Source organism: Anthonomus grandis, chromosome 7, assembly GCF_022605725.1.
Source record: "Anthonomus grandis grandis chromosome 7, icAntGran1.3, whole genome shotgun sequence".
Classification (NCBI taxonomy): Eukaryota; Metazoa; Arthropoda; class Insecta; order Coleoptera; family Curculionidae; genus Anthonomus; species Anthonomus grandis.
In genome coordinates, this window is record NC_065552.1 from 851,202 (window position 1) to 863,988 (window position 12,787).

Here is a 12,787-nt window from a genome sequence, read left to right on the forward strand (position 1 = left end):
CCAGCAATATCAGTGGAAACATTTCTGAAGTACTAAAAATGATCAAAACTTAAAATGCAAAAATTGTCCGATTTTCTCGTTTTTAGTGTCAAATTGTAGGTCTTAATAAGCCTTATAAAATGCAGTATCAGTGAACAAAATCGAACCCATACAACGAAAGTTATTGTCCAAAAACCTAAAAAAATATGTCTTTTATATAGAAAACACATTTTATTTTTTAATAAAAAAAGTAAAAAACCAACGAAGAAATGTTTTAAATAAAAGTTGTGAGGAATTGAAAAAAGTATAATTATATAAAAGAAAATTAACGTTACGTCTCATAGAAATTGAGAAATCGGTGAAAAACTGTAAATTTTGGATGTCAATTTTCTTCAATCCTATGGGAAGAATTAAACTTTTTATTTTTGCAAAGTATTCCACTCTAAAAAGTTAATCGAAAAGTATATTATCAATTTTTTTAAAAAACCATTAGGAAACGAGTTATTTGACTTTTTATCGATTTTTTACATAGTTTTGTCAAAAATTTCAAAATTCCAAAAAATTAAAAAAATATTTTTTTTAGTTTTATACAGGATCAAATAGCATTTAAGAACTTATATAAGAACAAAATTAATTGTCAATGGGGCAGTTACCAATTAATTTTAAAAAAATAAGCTATTTAAGTTTCTTACTTTTGGGTATTAAAATGTCAAAAATATGGTCGAAAAATATTTTTTAATAAAAAAAGTAAAAAACCAACGAAGAAATGTTTTACACAAAAGTTGTGAGGAATTGAAGAAAGTATAATTATATAAAAGAAAATTGACGTTACGTCTCATAGAAATTGAGAAATCGGTGAAAAACTGTAAATTTTGGATGTCAATTTTCTTGAATCCTATGGGAAAAATCAAAGTTTTTATTTTTGCAAAGTATTCCATACTAAAAAGTTAATCGAAAAGTATATTATCAATTTTTTGAAAAAACCACCAGAAAACGAGTTATTTGACTTTTTATCGAGTTTTTACATAGTTTTGTCAAAAAATTTCAAAATTCCAAAAAATTGTAAGAATTAAAATTTTTTTTTTCATTCTTATACAGAATCAAATTACATTTCAAAAATTGTATTAAAAAAAAATTTACTGTAATTAAAGAAGTTATAAAATAATTTAAAAAAAAAATGATTATCTATTTAATTTTCTCATTTTCAGGTATAAAAATGTCAAAAATCCAAAAAAATGGTCGAAACTAAAAAATTCTTTTTTTGGCCTCTTAAGGGTCTCAAAAGAGTTAAAATATTCTTATAACAAAAACTTGTATTTCCCATAGGAAACCAGCAATATCAGTGGAAACATTTCTGAAGTACTAAAATTGATCAAAACTGAAAATGCAAAAATTGTCCGATTTTCACGTTTTTAGTGTCAAATTGTAGGTCTTAATAAGCGCTATAAAATGCAGTATTAGCGAATAAAATCGAACCCATAAAACTAAAGTTATTGTCCAAAAACCAAAAGAAATATGTCTTTTGTATAGAAAAAACATTTTAATTTTTAATCAAAAAAGTAAAAAACTAACGAAAAAATGTTTTAAATAAAAGTTGTGAGGAATTGAAGAAAGTATAATTATATAAAAGAAAATTGACGTTACGTCTCATAGAAATTGAGAAATCGGTGAAAAACTGTAAATTTTGGATGTCAATTTTCTTGAATCCTATGGGAAAAATCAAAGTTTTTATTTTTGCAAAGTATTCCATACTAAAAAGTTAATCGAAAAGTATATTATCAATTTTTTTTAAAAACCACCAGAAAACGAGTTATTTGACTTTTTATCGAATTTTTACATAGTTTTGTCAAAAAATTTCAAAATTCCAAAAAATTGTAAGAATTAAAATTTTTTTTTTTCATTCTTATACAGAATCAAATTACATTTCAAAAATTGTATTAAAAAAAAATTTACTGTCATTAAAGAAGTTATAAAATAATTAAAAAAAAAAAATGATTATCTATTTAATTTTCTCATTTTCAGGTATAAAAATGTCAAAAATCCAAAAAAATGGTCGAAACTAAAAAATTCTTTTTTTGGCCTCTTAAGGGTCTCAAAAGAGTTAAAATATCCTTATAACAAAAACTTGTATTTCCCATAGGAAACCAGCAATATCAGTGGAAACATTTCTGAAGTACTAAAATTGATCAAAACTCAAAATGCAAAAATTGTCCGATGTTCTCGTTTTTAGTGTCAAATTGTAGGTCTTAATAAGTCCTTTAAAATGCAGTATTACAAAACAAAATCGAACTTATATAACTAAAGTTTTTATCAAAATAAACCGAAGAAAACATGAGTTCCGTTCATAAAATTTATTTTATTTTTTTATGAAAAAACTAAAAGATTTACGGGAAAATGTTTCAAATAAAAGTTGTGTAGAATCAAAAAAAGGATTATTATATGCAAGAAAATTACCATAATATTTGATAGAAGCTGAGAAAATGTTGAAAAACTGTAAAATTTCAATGTCAATTTTCTTGAAACCTATGGCAAAAATCAAACTTTTTATTATTGTAAATTATCGTACAATATAATGCCAATCGAAAAGTTTATAATCAATTTTTCATAAAAATGATCAGGAAACGAACAATTACATTTTTCCTAAAAAATGGAAGAAAACATGCGATTCCTTAACTATAAACCATTTTTTTCGCATTTTAATCTTCTTATAGTATATTTTTGAGGGATTGAATTTGTCTGGAGGATAAGAACATAAAAGTAAATAAAACAACAAAATCTACAATTTCAGATGTTTTAATAATTCACTAATACAAAAAACATTTGTCAATTAATTTTGTTATTCTTTAATAATAGTAAAATTTAATTTAATCACAATTTCCTTGCTGTTGTGAAGACTTTTGGCTTGGATTTTTACAACATATATGCAGCAAACGCGTCGGTTTCATTTGTTTACAAATAACAAAAAAAAATCTCTTTTTATTTAAATAAAAATTAATAAATAAATACTAAAGTCAAAAATCAGTTCGATTATGGTACAAAATAACTCCTTAGCTTTATTATAGTGTGAACTATTAAAAAAAAAAACACTTAGGCATATCATTTATATCTACAATTGCAGGAAAAAAATAAATAAATAATAATTAATTACTAAAGAATCATTTTGTAAAGGGGGTAATTAATAATAATAGTAATAATAATAATAATAATAATAATAAAATAATACAGACGTGCCTCTCCTTAACAATTAAATATTTACAATTATTAAACTATAATGCGAAATCGATTTATTATTTGTTTACAAGGTGTCTCGAATAAAATGGTCGTGACGTCATTTCAGACACCCCCTAAAAGACGAATTATGTATAATTGCACCTAACGGGGCTGTTGTGTTTCTTATGCGTTATATGAACAGAAAAAGGAGAAAAAAATTATAGGTTTAAATGCACATATGTTCCCAAGCACCTAGAGTTTACAATAATTCATCACAATAATGCTTATGATGTCACTAACATACGAATTTTCATCTACCATTTACAATAGTTTTGTTTTCATATATTTATATATATTTATATATATATATATATATATATATATATATAGTAATAGATTTGAAATTTTAATTCTTATCTTAACTATATATGGTTGTTTTAACTGTGGGGGCCTAGCAGAGGGTTTGGGAGGTACAAATTTTATTGAAAATTGTGCGGATTATTATGTAGGTAAAAGAAAATTGACTTTTAAAGGTTTTGAGTTGAGAAAATCTGCTAGTTTTTGAACTTGATTTTCTCCACTCCTATTGGAAAAAAGTTATTTTTTCTTTTTGGAGAATATTCTACAATAAATTCTGAATCGAAAAGCTTATTATCAATTTTTTGTAAAGATGACCAGGAAGCAAGTTATTTAATTTTTTTTGATTTGGTATAAAATTAAAAAAAAAATCAAAAACATTTTCAAAATAAAAAAAAGCTGTATATTATAGAACATAAAAAAATATTTAAAAAGTTCTTATAACAAAAAATTCAATTTCCCATAGGAGAGCGAGAAAACGAGTTAGACGAAATGCATTTTTTTAAAATGACCAAAACTCAAAATTCAAAACTGGTCCGATTTAAAAACAAAAAAATCCTTTATATAAAACAGAAAAAGAGAAAAATAAAAGCTTAGTGACAAAAAGTTGTATTCCCTATAGGAGAGCAAGAAATAATTTTTTTTTAAATTACGAGAAAAAAATTATATTTTCTTTAATAAAAAAAGTAAATGATTTACAAGGAAATGTCTTAAGTAAAAGTTGTCGGGAATAAAAAAAAGAATATTTCTGTAAAAGAGAATTGACTTTTTATTAAATAGAATTTGAGAAAATCGAGAAAAACTGGAATTTTTTGAAGTTGATTTTCTCGAGCCCCATGGAAAAAATTAAACTTTTTATTTGTGTAAATTATTCTACAATAAATGGTCAATCGAAAAGCTTTTTACAGGTTTTTTGAAAAAACGACCAGAAAGCAAGTTATTTAACGTTTTTTGATTTTGTAAAAAAAATCGAAAAATTAAAAATATTGTCAAAATCAAAAAAAAATTTCTTGCGTCTCATAGGACATAAAAAAATATTTAAAAGGTTCTTTTAACAAAAAATTCAATTTCCTATAGGAGAGCGAGAAAATGAGTTAGAAGAAACGCATTTTCCTAAAATGACCAAAACTCAAAATTCAAAACTGGTCCAATTGAAAAACAAAAAAATCCTGTGAGAAAAGTGTAAGACACAAAAAAAGAGCAGTAAAAGTTTAGCAAGAAAAAGTTGTATTTTCTAAAGGAGAGTAAGGAAAGAATTTTTTTTAAAACTAAAAAAAAAAACTTTGATTTTTTTTTATGAAAAATGTAAAAGATTTACAAGAAAATATTTTAAGTAATAGTTGTAAAGAATAATTAAAAGAATATATTTGTAAAAGAAAATTGACTTTTTACTTAATAAAATTTGAAAAAATGGTGAAAAACTGTAAATTTTGTAACTCGAATTTCTCGAAGCCTTTGGAAAAAATTCAACTTTTTATCTTTTTAAGTCATTCTACAGTAAACGGCCAATCAAAAAGCTCTCTATAATATTTTTGATAAATTACCAAGGAGTAAATTATTTAAATTTTTTGATTCCTAAAAAGACCTACGGCTAAGCCCCAACAAAAAAGCTGAAAGTGAATGGAAAACGACGCTAAATCTCTTAGAATTACAGAATGAACACGTTTTTAGCGAATATTTATTAGAAATTAACAGTAGGTACAAAAAAAAATACAGAAATTATATTATTAATTCTTATCTTGCTTATGACGAAATTTACTAAAGTCTTCCTTCTAGCGTGTCTATTTTACTTGAGAAATTTCACCCCATTTATTTTTTTCAACAAGTAAAATTCCTCAAAAATTTCCAACATTTTTTGGATCTTTCACTTACATAAACAATATTTAAAAACAGAACAATGCTCCACTACTTAATATTTAATTGGTTTACTTTAATATTTAATTGGAATACCTTTTCTTGTTGCGATCGTGAGACGGCCGAGGGCCTAAATATTATCCAAGTTTAAATTTCCTAAAATCAGCTGGAAGAGAGGTAATTCATTTATTTGAAATAAATAAATAAATAAATATTTACGCAAGTGTGGAATTTCGCTTTAGAATATGTATGTATATTATTTTATTTTTGAATTCTACGTTAAATTCCATGAAATTTGAGGGGTCACATGACATACTTTAGTCCAATAGTTTTGGAGATATACGCAATTGAAAATCTCCAGTTTTGTTACTTTGAAATGCTTTAGTGTCAAAACGGTTTAACTTAGATTGAAACGGTTTTCACTCTCCTATTGTAGGTAACTTTTTAAAGTCTTTTCAATTATAAACAATAACTGTTGAAATTTTTGATTTTTTTTCCAAAAATAGTGATCCTTTTGTAATTTTATATATAACATCATATTTATTATTTCACTTTTGGATTCTACGTAAAATTTCCTGAAATTTGATGGGTCATACGATATACTTCAGACAAACCGTTTTGAAGATATAAACAGTTGAAAATCGTCCATTTTTTTACTTTGAAGTGCTCTAGTTTCAAAACGGTTTAACTTAGGTTGAAACGGTTATCACCTTCTTATAGTACCTTTTCAAAGTGTATTCAATGATAAGCAGCAACTGTAAAAAATTTGTTTTTTTTTTTCAATAATAGTGATCTTTTTGTTATTTTACGTATAACGTCATATTTATTATTTCATTTTTGGATTCTACGTAAAATTCCCTGAAATTTGTTGGGTCACATGATATACTTCAGACAACCCGTTTTGAAGATACAAACAGTTGAAAATCGTCCATTTTTTTAATTTAAAGTGCTCTAGTTTCAAAACGGTTTAACTTAGGTTGAAACGGTTTTCACCTTCTTATAGTACCTTTTTAAGATGTATTAAATAATAAGCAGCAACTTAAAAAAATTTGTTATTTTTTTTCAAAAATAGTGATCTTTTTGTTATTTTATGTATAACGTCATATTTATTATTTCATTTTTGGATTCTACGTAAAATTCCATGAAATTTGATGGGTCACACGATATACTTCAGACAACCCGTTTTGAAGATACAAACAGTTGAAAATCGTTAATTTTTTTACTTTGAAGTGCTATAGTTTCAAAACGGTTTAACTTAGGTCGAAACGGTTTTCACCTGCTTATAGTACCTTTTCAAGGTGTATTCAATGATAAGCAGCAACTGTAATTGTAAAATTGTTTTTTTTTCAGAATAGTGAAACCTAGTGACACCCTATTTATTATTTTGTTTTTAGATTCTACGTGAAAGTATACCTTGATATATGACCGATCATTTTGAACCTAAAAGTTGATTTTTATTTGGGCATTACAGAGTGAAATAAAGTGACCAATAAAAAGGAAAGAATTTGGTTATTTTTGGCCATAATGGCTACCTAAATTAGAGTTTAATTTAACTGCTTTTTGTGTATTAATATAATATTGTGGTGGCCTAAATATGACAGCAAAAATTGCCTTTTTTGGGCATATTAACCAATAATATTAACCAATTTATGGCTCAAAATATTGCCGTAGTATGTGTGGCCATAATTGGTCTATAATTTAATTTGTAATAAAAATACAAGAAATCGTCACATTTTAGGTCATATTTGCTACTTTCTGTATTTAAAAAATGTATATTTAAGGTTCTAATTGGCCAATAAAGCCTGGCAATTAACGTAACTTTAGCCTATTTATTGATCCTTTTAAGAAAAGTTTTTTTTTAGCCAATTGTTTCTCTAAACATTTATTATTTTTATCTATAATAATTGTAATTCATTATTCCAGTATTAACCGAAAAAAAAACACATTTTTGGCACTACAAAAAACTGTAAAATTAATTTCTCTTAACTTCTTGCCCGATTATCCGGGAGGTTGTTAAAGTTACATAAAAGTTGTATTAAAGTTTTTTAAAGGAAATTCAATTCTTATTAAGTTTGTTTATTAGGAAAAATGTCATAAGATGAATAGAAACTGAGATATCAACCAATATGTCCATGTGGCTATTTTAGGTCACAAGTGACTTTATATAGCTTTCACTGCAGAATGTCTTGAAAACTCTTAAGTTTACATAAAAGTTGTATAAGGGTTCTTTAAAGGAAATTTAATTCTTATTAAGTTTGTTCATTAGGAAAAATGTCGTAGGATCAATAGAAACTGAGATATCAACCAAAATGTCCAGGTGGACACTTTGGGACACATAAAACCTAATATAAATTTAATTTAACGATATCTTGGAAACTGGGAAGGTCATCTCAAAGTTGTATAAGAGTTTTTTAATGGAAATTTATTTCTTATTAAATTTGTTTATTAGGAAATATGTCATAGGATCAATAAAAACTGAGATATCAGTCAATGTGTCCATGTGGATATTTTAGGTCACAAGTGACTTTATACAGATTTTATTGCATGATATCTTGGAAGATGTTGAAGATACATAAAAGTTGTATAAGAGTTTCTTAAAGGAAATTTAATTCTTATTAAGTTCGTTTATTAGGAAAAATGTCATAGGATCAATAGAAACTGAGATATCAACCAAAATATTCAGGTGGACACCTTGGGACACATGAAACAAGATATAAATTTAATTCCATGATATTTTGGAAATTGTTAGGGCCACATAAAAGTTATATAAGAGTTTCTTAACGGAAATTTAAATCTCAATAAATTTGGCTATTAGAAAAAATGCCATAGGTGGTCAAACTTAGGTAACCAGTGACTTCTTGACTTTATTATTTTATTACGATAACCTTCAACCAAAATTGTTGTACCTATGCGAATTTTTAACTTAAAATCATATTTTTTGCATAGAATTAATCTATAGAGTCCTCTCTTTAATATTGTAAAAGAATTACAAAAAAATCCTTTATAGCTTGGAAGTTATATGGAAAAATGTCCAAGAACTATTGGAAAATTTAAACTTTTTAATTTATTCCAAATTTCATGAACATTGGGACTTGACGGACAAAACTTACTCTAACTTAAAGAGTATTAGACCTAAAAAAATGGTTCATACATGAAATTATTCGTTAGAAAATGCTCTTTCTTCGAGTGTACAATTTATTTTAATACCTCAAATATTAATCGAGTTATTCTTAAGGAAAATTTAGTAAAAAAATAGCCTTTAACCAAAATGGTTGCAGCCATGCGAATTTTTAACCTAAAATAAAAAATTTTACATATAATCAATCTATGGATTCGATATTATAATACTGTAAAAGAATTACAAAGATATCTTCAATAGAACGGAAGTTATAAAGAAATATGGCTAAACTTTTACAGAAACCTCAAATCTTGTGAGCATGACACAAAACTTGCTCTAGTTCAGTGAGTATGAGACTTACAGAAATGGTTGATATAAGAAATTATTCCTTAGAAAACGCTCTTTCTTTGAGTAGAAACTTTATTTGAGTAACTCAAATAATTATTGAGTTATCGTCGATTGAAATTTAGTAAAAAAAAATGCCGAATTTATGTCGTTGAATTTGGGATAATCTTTAGCTTATTTGGTGTCAATTTGTCAATATAATTTTTTGGATTTTCCAGGCTTTCAGAGCCATTTTTACATCCTACAGAAATTTTACATCGTTTCTCGTTTTATTTCAGGAATTTGACGTAGTTTATTCCTAATTGTCTTCCAGGAATATCCATTAATTATTTCCATACTATCTAGGATCCTCTAATGTGTTTTTACACAATTGTAAGACCTTAGGGACATTCGTGGGATATTGGCCATAAATTGGCGATTTTTTGAACCAAAAACACGTGATTTTCATGATTAAAATAGACAGACCAATTTGGCAATAATAAATTGGTGGTTTTGACGTCTAAAAATGACAATATTTAATTATTTCATGGCAATTTAACGGTTTTTCATTTCATCATCATTGATGACCATAAAAAACAGAGAATTTTTGATAAAATTCCACACCTCTTCCAACTAAACAGAAGAAATTAACCCTTAAGCATGTACACAGTACATAAATAATAATAATAATAGTAATAATAATAATAAATATAATAATATATATATATATAAAATATTTACAGCCCAAGGCCAGATCGTCTTCAGAAATCGGGATATTAGCTAAGTTATAATAGTACGTTAGGGTCGTCGGACTATTGATACTCCGCGAAACAAACACACTCCAAGTCTTTCATTTCGTTTACACACTCTATTGTTCTATATGTATATCGGAAAAAGTGTCCTTCGGCTGCATGCTTTTTCACCAGAAAAAAATAATTATAATGAAAAAATCCCTGATAAAACGCGCACATCGTAAGAAACCCTGAGCGACTTCCCCAAAACGGAACATCCAGAATTCCACACAAGGAAGTCGCTCCTAGTTTCCATTACTCCATTTATTAACTAACAAAATTCTCTCTATGGAACTTTGGAACACCACCAACAACTGATCAGTCACATTTCCAACTCTTCTGCAACTGTGTGTGTGTATGTGTGTGAGAGAGAGAGAGAGAGACGAGAACACCAAAAAAAAAAAAAAAAATTCACGTAATTTATCTAAAAATGTGGAGTGGGGGGTCAGACGGGCGGCTCTCGCCTTTGCATTGGCGTTCGGCTCTGGTTCGGCGCATGCGTCGTCGGTGACGTCACTGGGACCGACGCCCCCTGGTTGCTACTATTAATACTATGGTTAGTGCTAGGCTGCGTCGTTTTTTTGCTGCTACTGCTGTTGTTGCTGCTGCTGCTGCTACTGCTGCTGCCGGTGAATATTTTAACAGTTCTTTGTAAAAAATCAGTCTTTTGGCCGCCCTGCTGGTGGTAACTCGCCGAGGACGTCATTAATTGGCTTTTCATACCTAAAAAAACAAAGTGTCTTAGTACTATGGTACTTTACTAGTTTGGAAAGTTATGATTTCCTTCTCCTCCCCCACACCCTTCTATCTATGGCAAGTTGCAAGTCAATTGGTGTAGTTGTTTATTGAGACGAAAGCTTTTTTGGAAATTTTGCAAGAAATATTTTTGAATTTATTTCATTTGAAGAAAGAGAATTTCCTGCTAAATAATTTGATGTAAGAACGTTTTCTGTAGCTCAAATATTAACGGAGTTAGAGGCATTTTTATCAAGTAAAGTCCAAGAGTCGCTAAATTTGAACCAAGCGGACTTTTTTTGGACATAACTCAAAAACCACTTGAAATATTTCAATAAGTTTTCACACTAATATTAAGTCGTTCCTGAAAATAGACCTAAATCTAAAAACGTCATTTTCGGTTAAAGATTTCGGTAGTAAAGGCAGTTCTGGTTGAGAGCATTTTTTCTGCTGATTTCTCAACAAAATTTCAGCATTCTTGCAAATTTTTTCATGAAAAAATGCTTACAAGAGTTTTATTTAAAAAATGCAAATTTCTTTCCGAACAATTTGATATCAAAACGATTCTTGTACTTTAAAAACTCTTTGAGTTAGAGGCATTTTTGTCTACCAAGGTCCAAGAGGCCATCAAATTAGAAATTTTAAAACTCAAAATATACTATCAAGATTTTTACTCTCTAGCGGACATTTTTGAGTATAACTTGGGAACCAATAAGAGTATTTTGATAATTTTTTCACACCAATATTAAAAGGTTCCAAAAGATCAATTTGAGAGTAAAAACGTAATTTTTGGTTAAAATTTTGGGTCGGAAGAGGAGTTTTGGTTAGAGGCCTTTTTTCTGCAAATTTTTTTAACCAATTTTCATAATTTTTGCACATTTTTCTCATGAAATAATTAGAATATTCTTACAAGAGTTTTACCCAACGAAAGCAAATTTCTTACAGAGCAATTTGATATCGGAACGATTCTTGTACCTCAAAAACTCTTTGAGTTAGAGGCATTTTTGTACATCAAGAACCAAGAGCCCTCCGAATTGGAGGCTTTGAAACTCAAATTGAAATATCAAGATTTTTAGTCTCTTGTGGACATTTTTGGGCATAACTTAAGAACTTCTTAGAATATCTTCATAATTTTTTCATATTAATTCTAAGGAATTCCTGAGGATGGATTTGAAGGTAAAAACGTCATTTTCCATTAAAGATTTGGGTAGAAGGCCATTGTAGTAAAGGTAATTACAAATTCAATCATTGGCTTTGCTGCGGTTTCACGTGCTGTCTACAAACCTGTTTATCAATGTTTGCTGCTATAATCTTCAAAAATTTGAATCGTTACACTTGTAGACAGCATATTGAACTGCAATGTTGCCCTCATTGCATGCACCTTTAATGCCTTAAAGTACTGAACAGTTTGGCAATAATTTAATAAAAATTAAGTTCAATATGCTGTTTACAAGTTTTACTGAAAATTTACGTGCTTTTATTTACTTCATTTTTTCCAATATTGATATTAATGGCAAAGTTAGATTCTTCCACATTTATTAACTTTAAAGTATTCTGACCTTACTAAGGTTTAATGTGCTGTCCACAAATATTACCTAAATTATATGTCAACGCTGTATGCAGTATTTAACACATGAACATAACAAATGTTTGTGGAAAGCATATTGAACCGCAAATTCGTCAAAATGGTCAATATACTTTTAATGTATTCTGGCCCTACCGAAGTTCAATGTGCTGTCGACAAACTTTCTTGAAAATGTACGTTATTTGTTATTTCTGAGGAAGGATTACAGTCAGCACAATGAATACAAATATTATATCAACTGTCATTACTGTCAATTGTCAAAATCGTCAATACTGGTCCGTTTTTTATTTGTCAGACATTTTTTAACTAGAAACATATAGAAAGCACGTTAAACCGCTACATTGCCATTACTACCAAACTTCTTTCCTTATACTAATTGGTCCTACTGCGGTTCAATATGCTGTGTGCAAACGTTCTTGGAAAAATCTTTCTTTTCAGTCAATTCTCAGTGTCATGTTAATTATCATTTCTGTCAATTCGTGAAGAAGGCTTAGAAACAGCATATAGAACCGCAATATTAATGTAAGTAAAGGCTATTCTGGCTTCGGCGCAGTTCGATCTGCTGTCTACAAGTATTCCTAAAATTATATGTAAAGCTGTCAATTGTTACTTGCACTGTCATTGTAAGCTGTTGCGTGTGGAAAGCATTTTGAACCATATATTTTATGTGAACTGTCAATTGTCAAAATCGTCACATCTGGTTCACTATTATTATTCGGACATTTTCTGACCAGAAGCTTATAAACAGTACATGAACCATTACATTGCCATTAGTATCAAACTTTTAAAGCTAATTCCCCTTTGAATTTTCTTTGATCCTACCGCGGTTCAATG

At 28.0% G+C, this 12,787-nt stretch overlaps 1 protein-coding gene and 1 long non-coding RNA gene across 2 annotated transcripts in view; one reads left to right on the forward strand and one right to left on the reverse strand.

Annotated features, from left to right (window-relative positions):
• The window catches only part of LOC126738250 (uncharacterized), an 81,260-nt gene that overhangs the window by 17,184 nt on the left and 51,289 nt on the right, over window positions 1-12,787 (forward strand). The gene's annotated exons all lie outside the window — the stretch shown is intronic.
• Window positions 2,757-12,787, reverse strand: part of LOC126738246 (putative protein TPRXL) — a 249,488-nt gene continuing 239,457 nt past the window's right edge. The window contains exon 6 of the mRNA XM_050443486.1: window positions 2,757-10,356. Coding sequence (XP_050299443.1) covers window positions 10,079-10,356 — 278 coding nt within the window. The 3' untranslated portion in view covers window positions 2,757-10,078. The remainder of the gene's footprint in view (window positions 10,357-12,787) is intronic.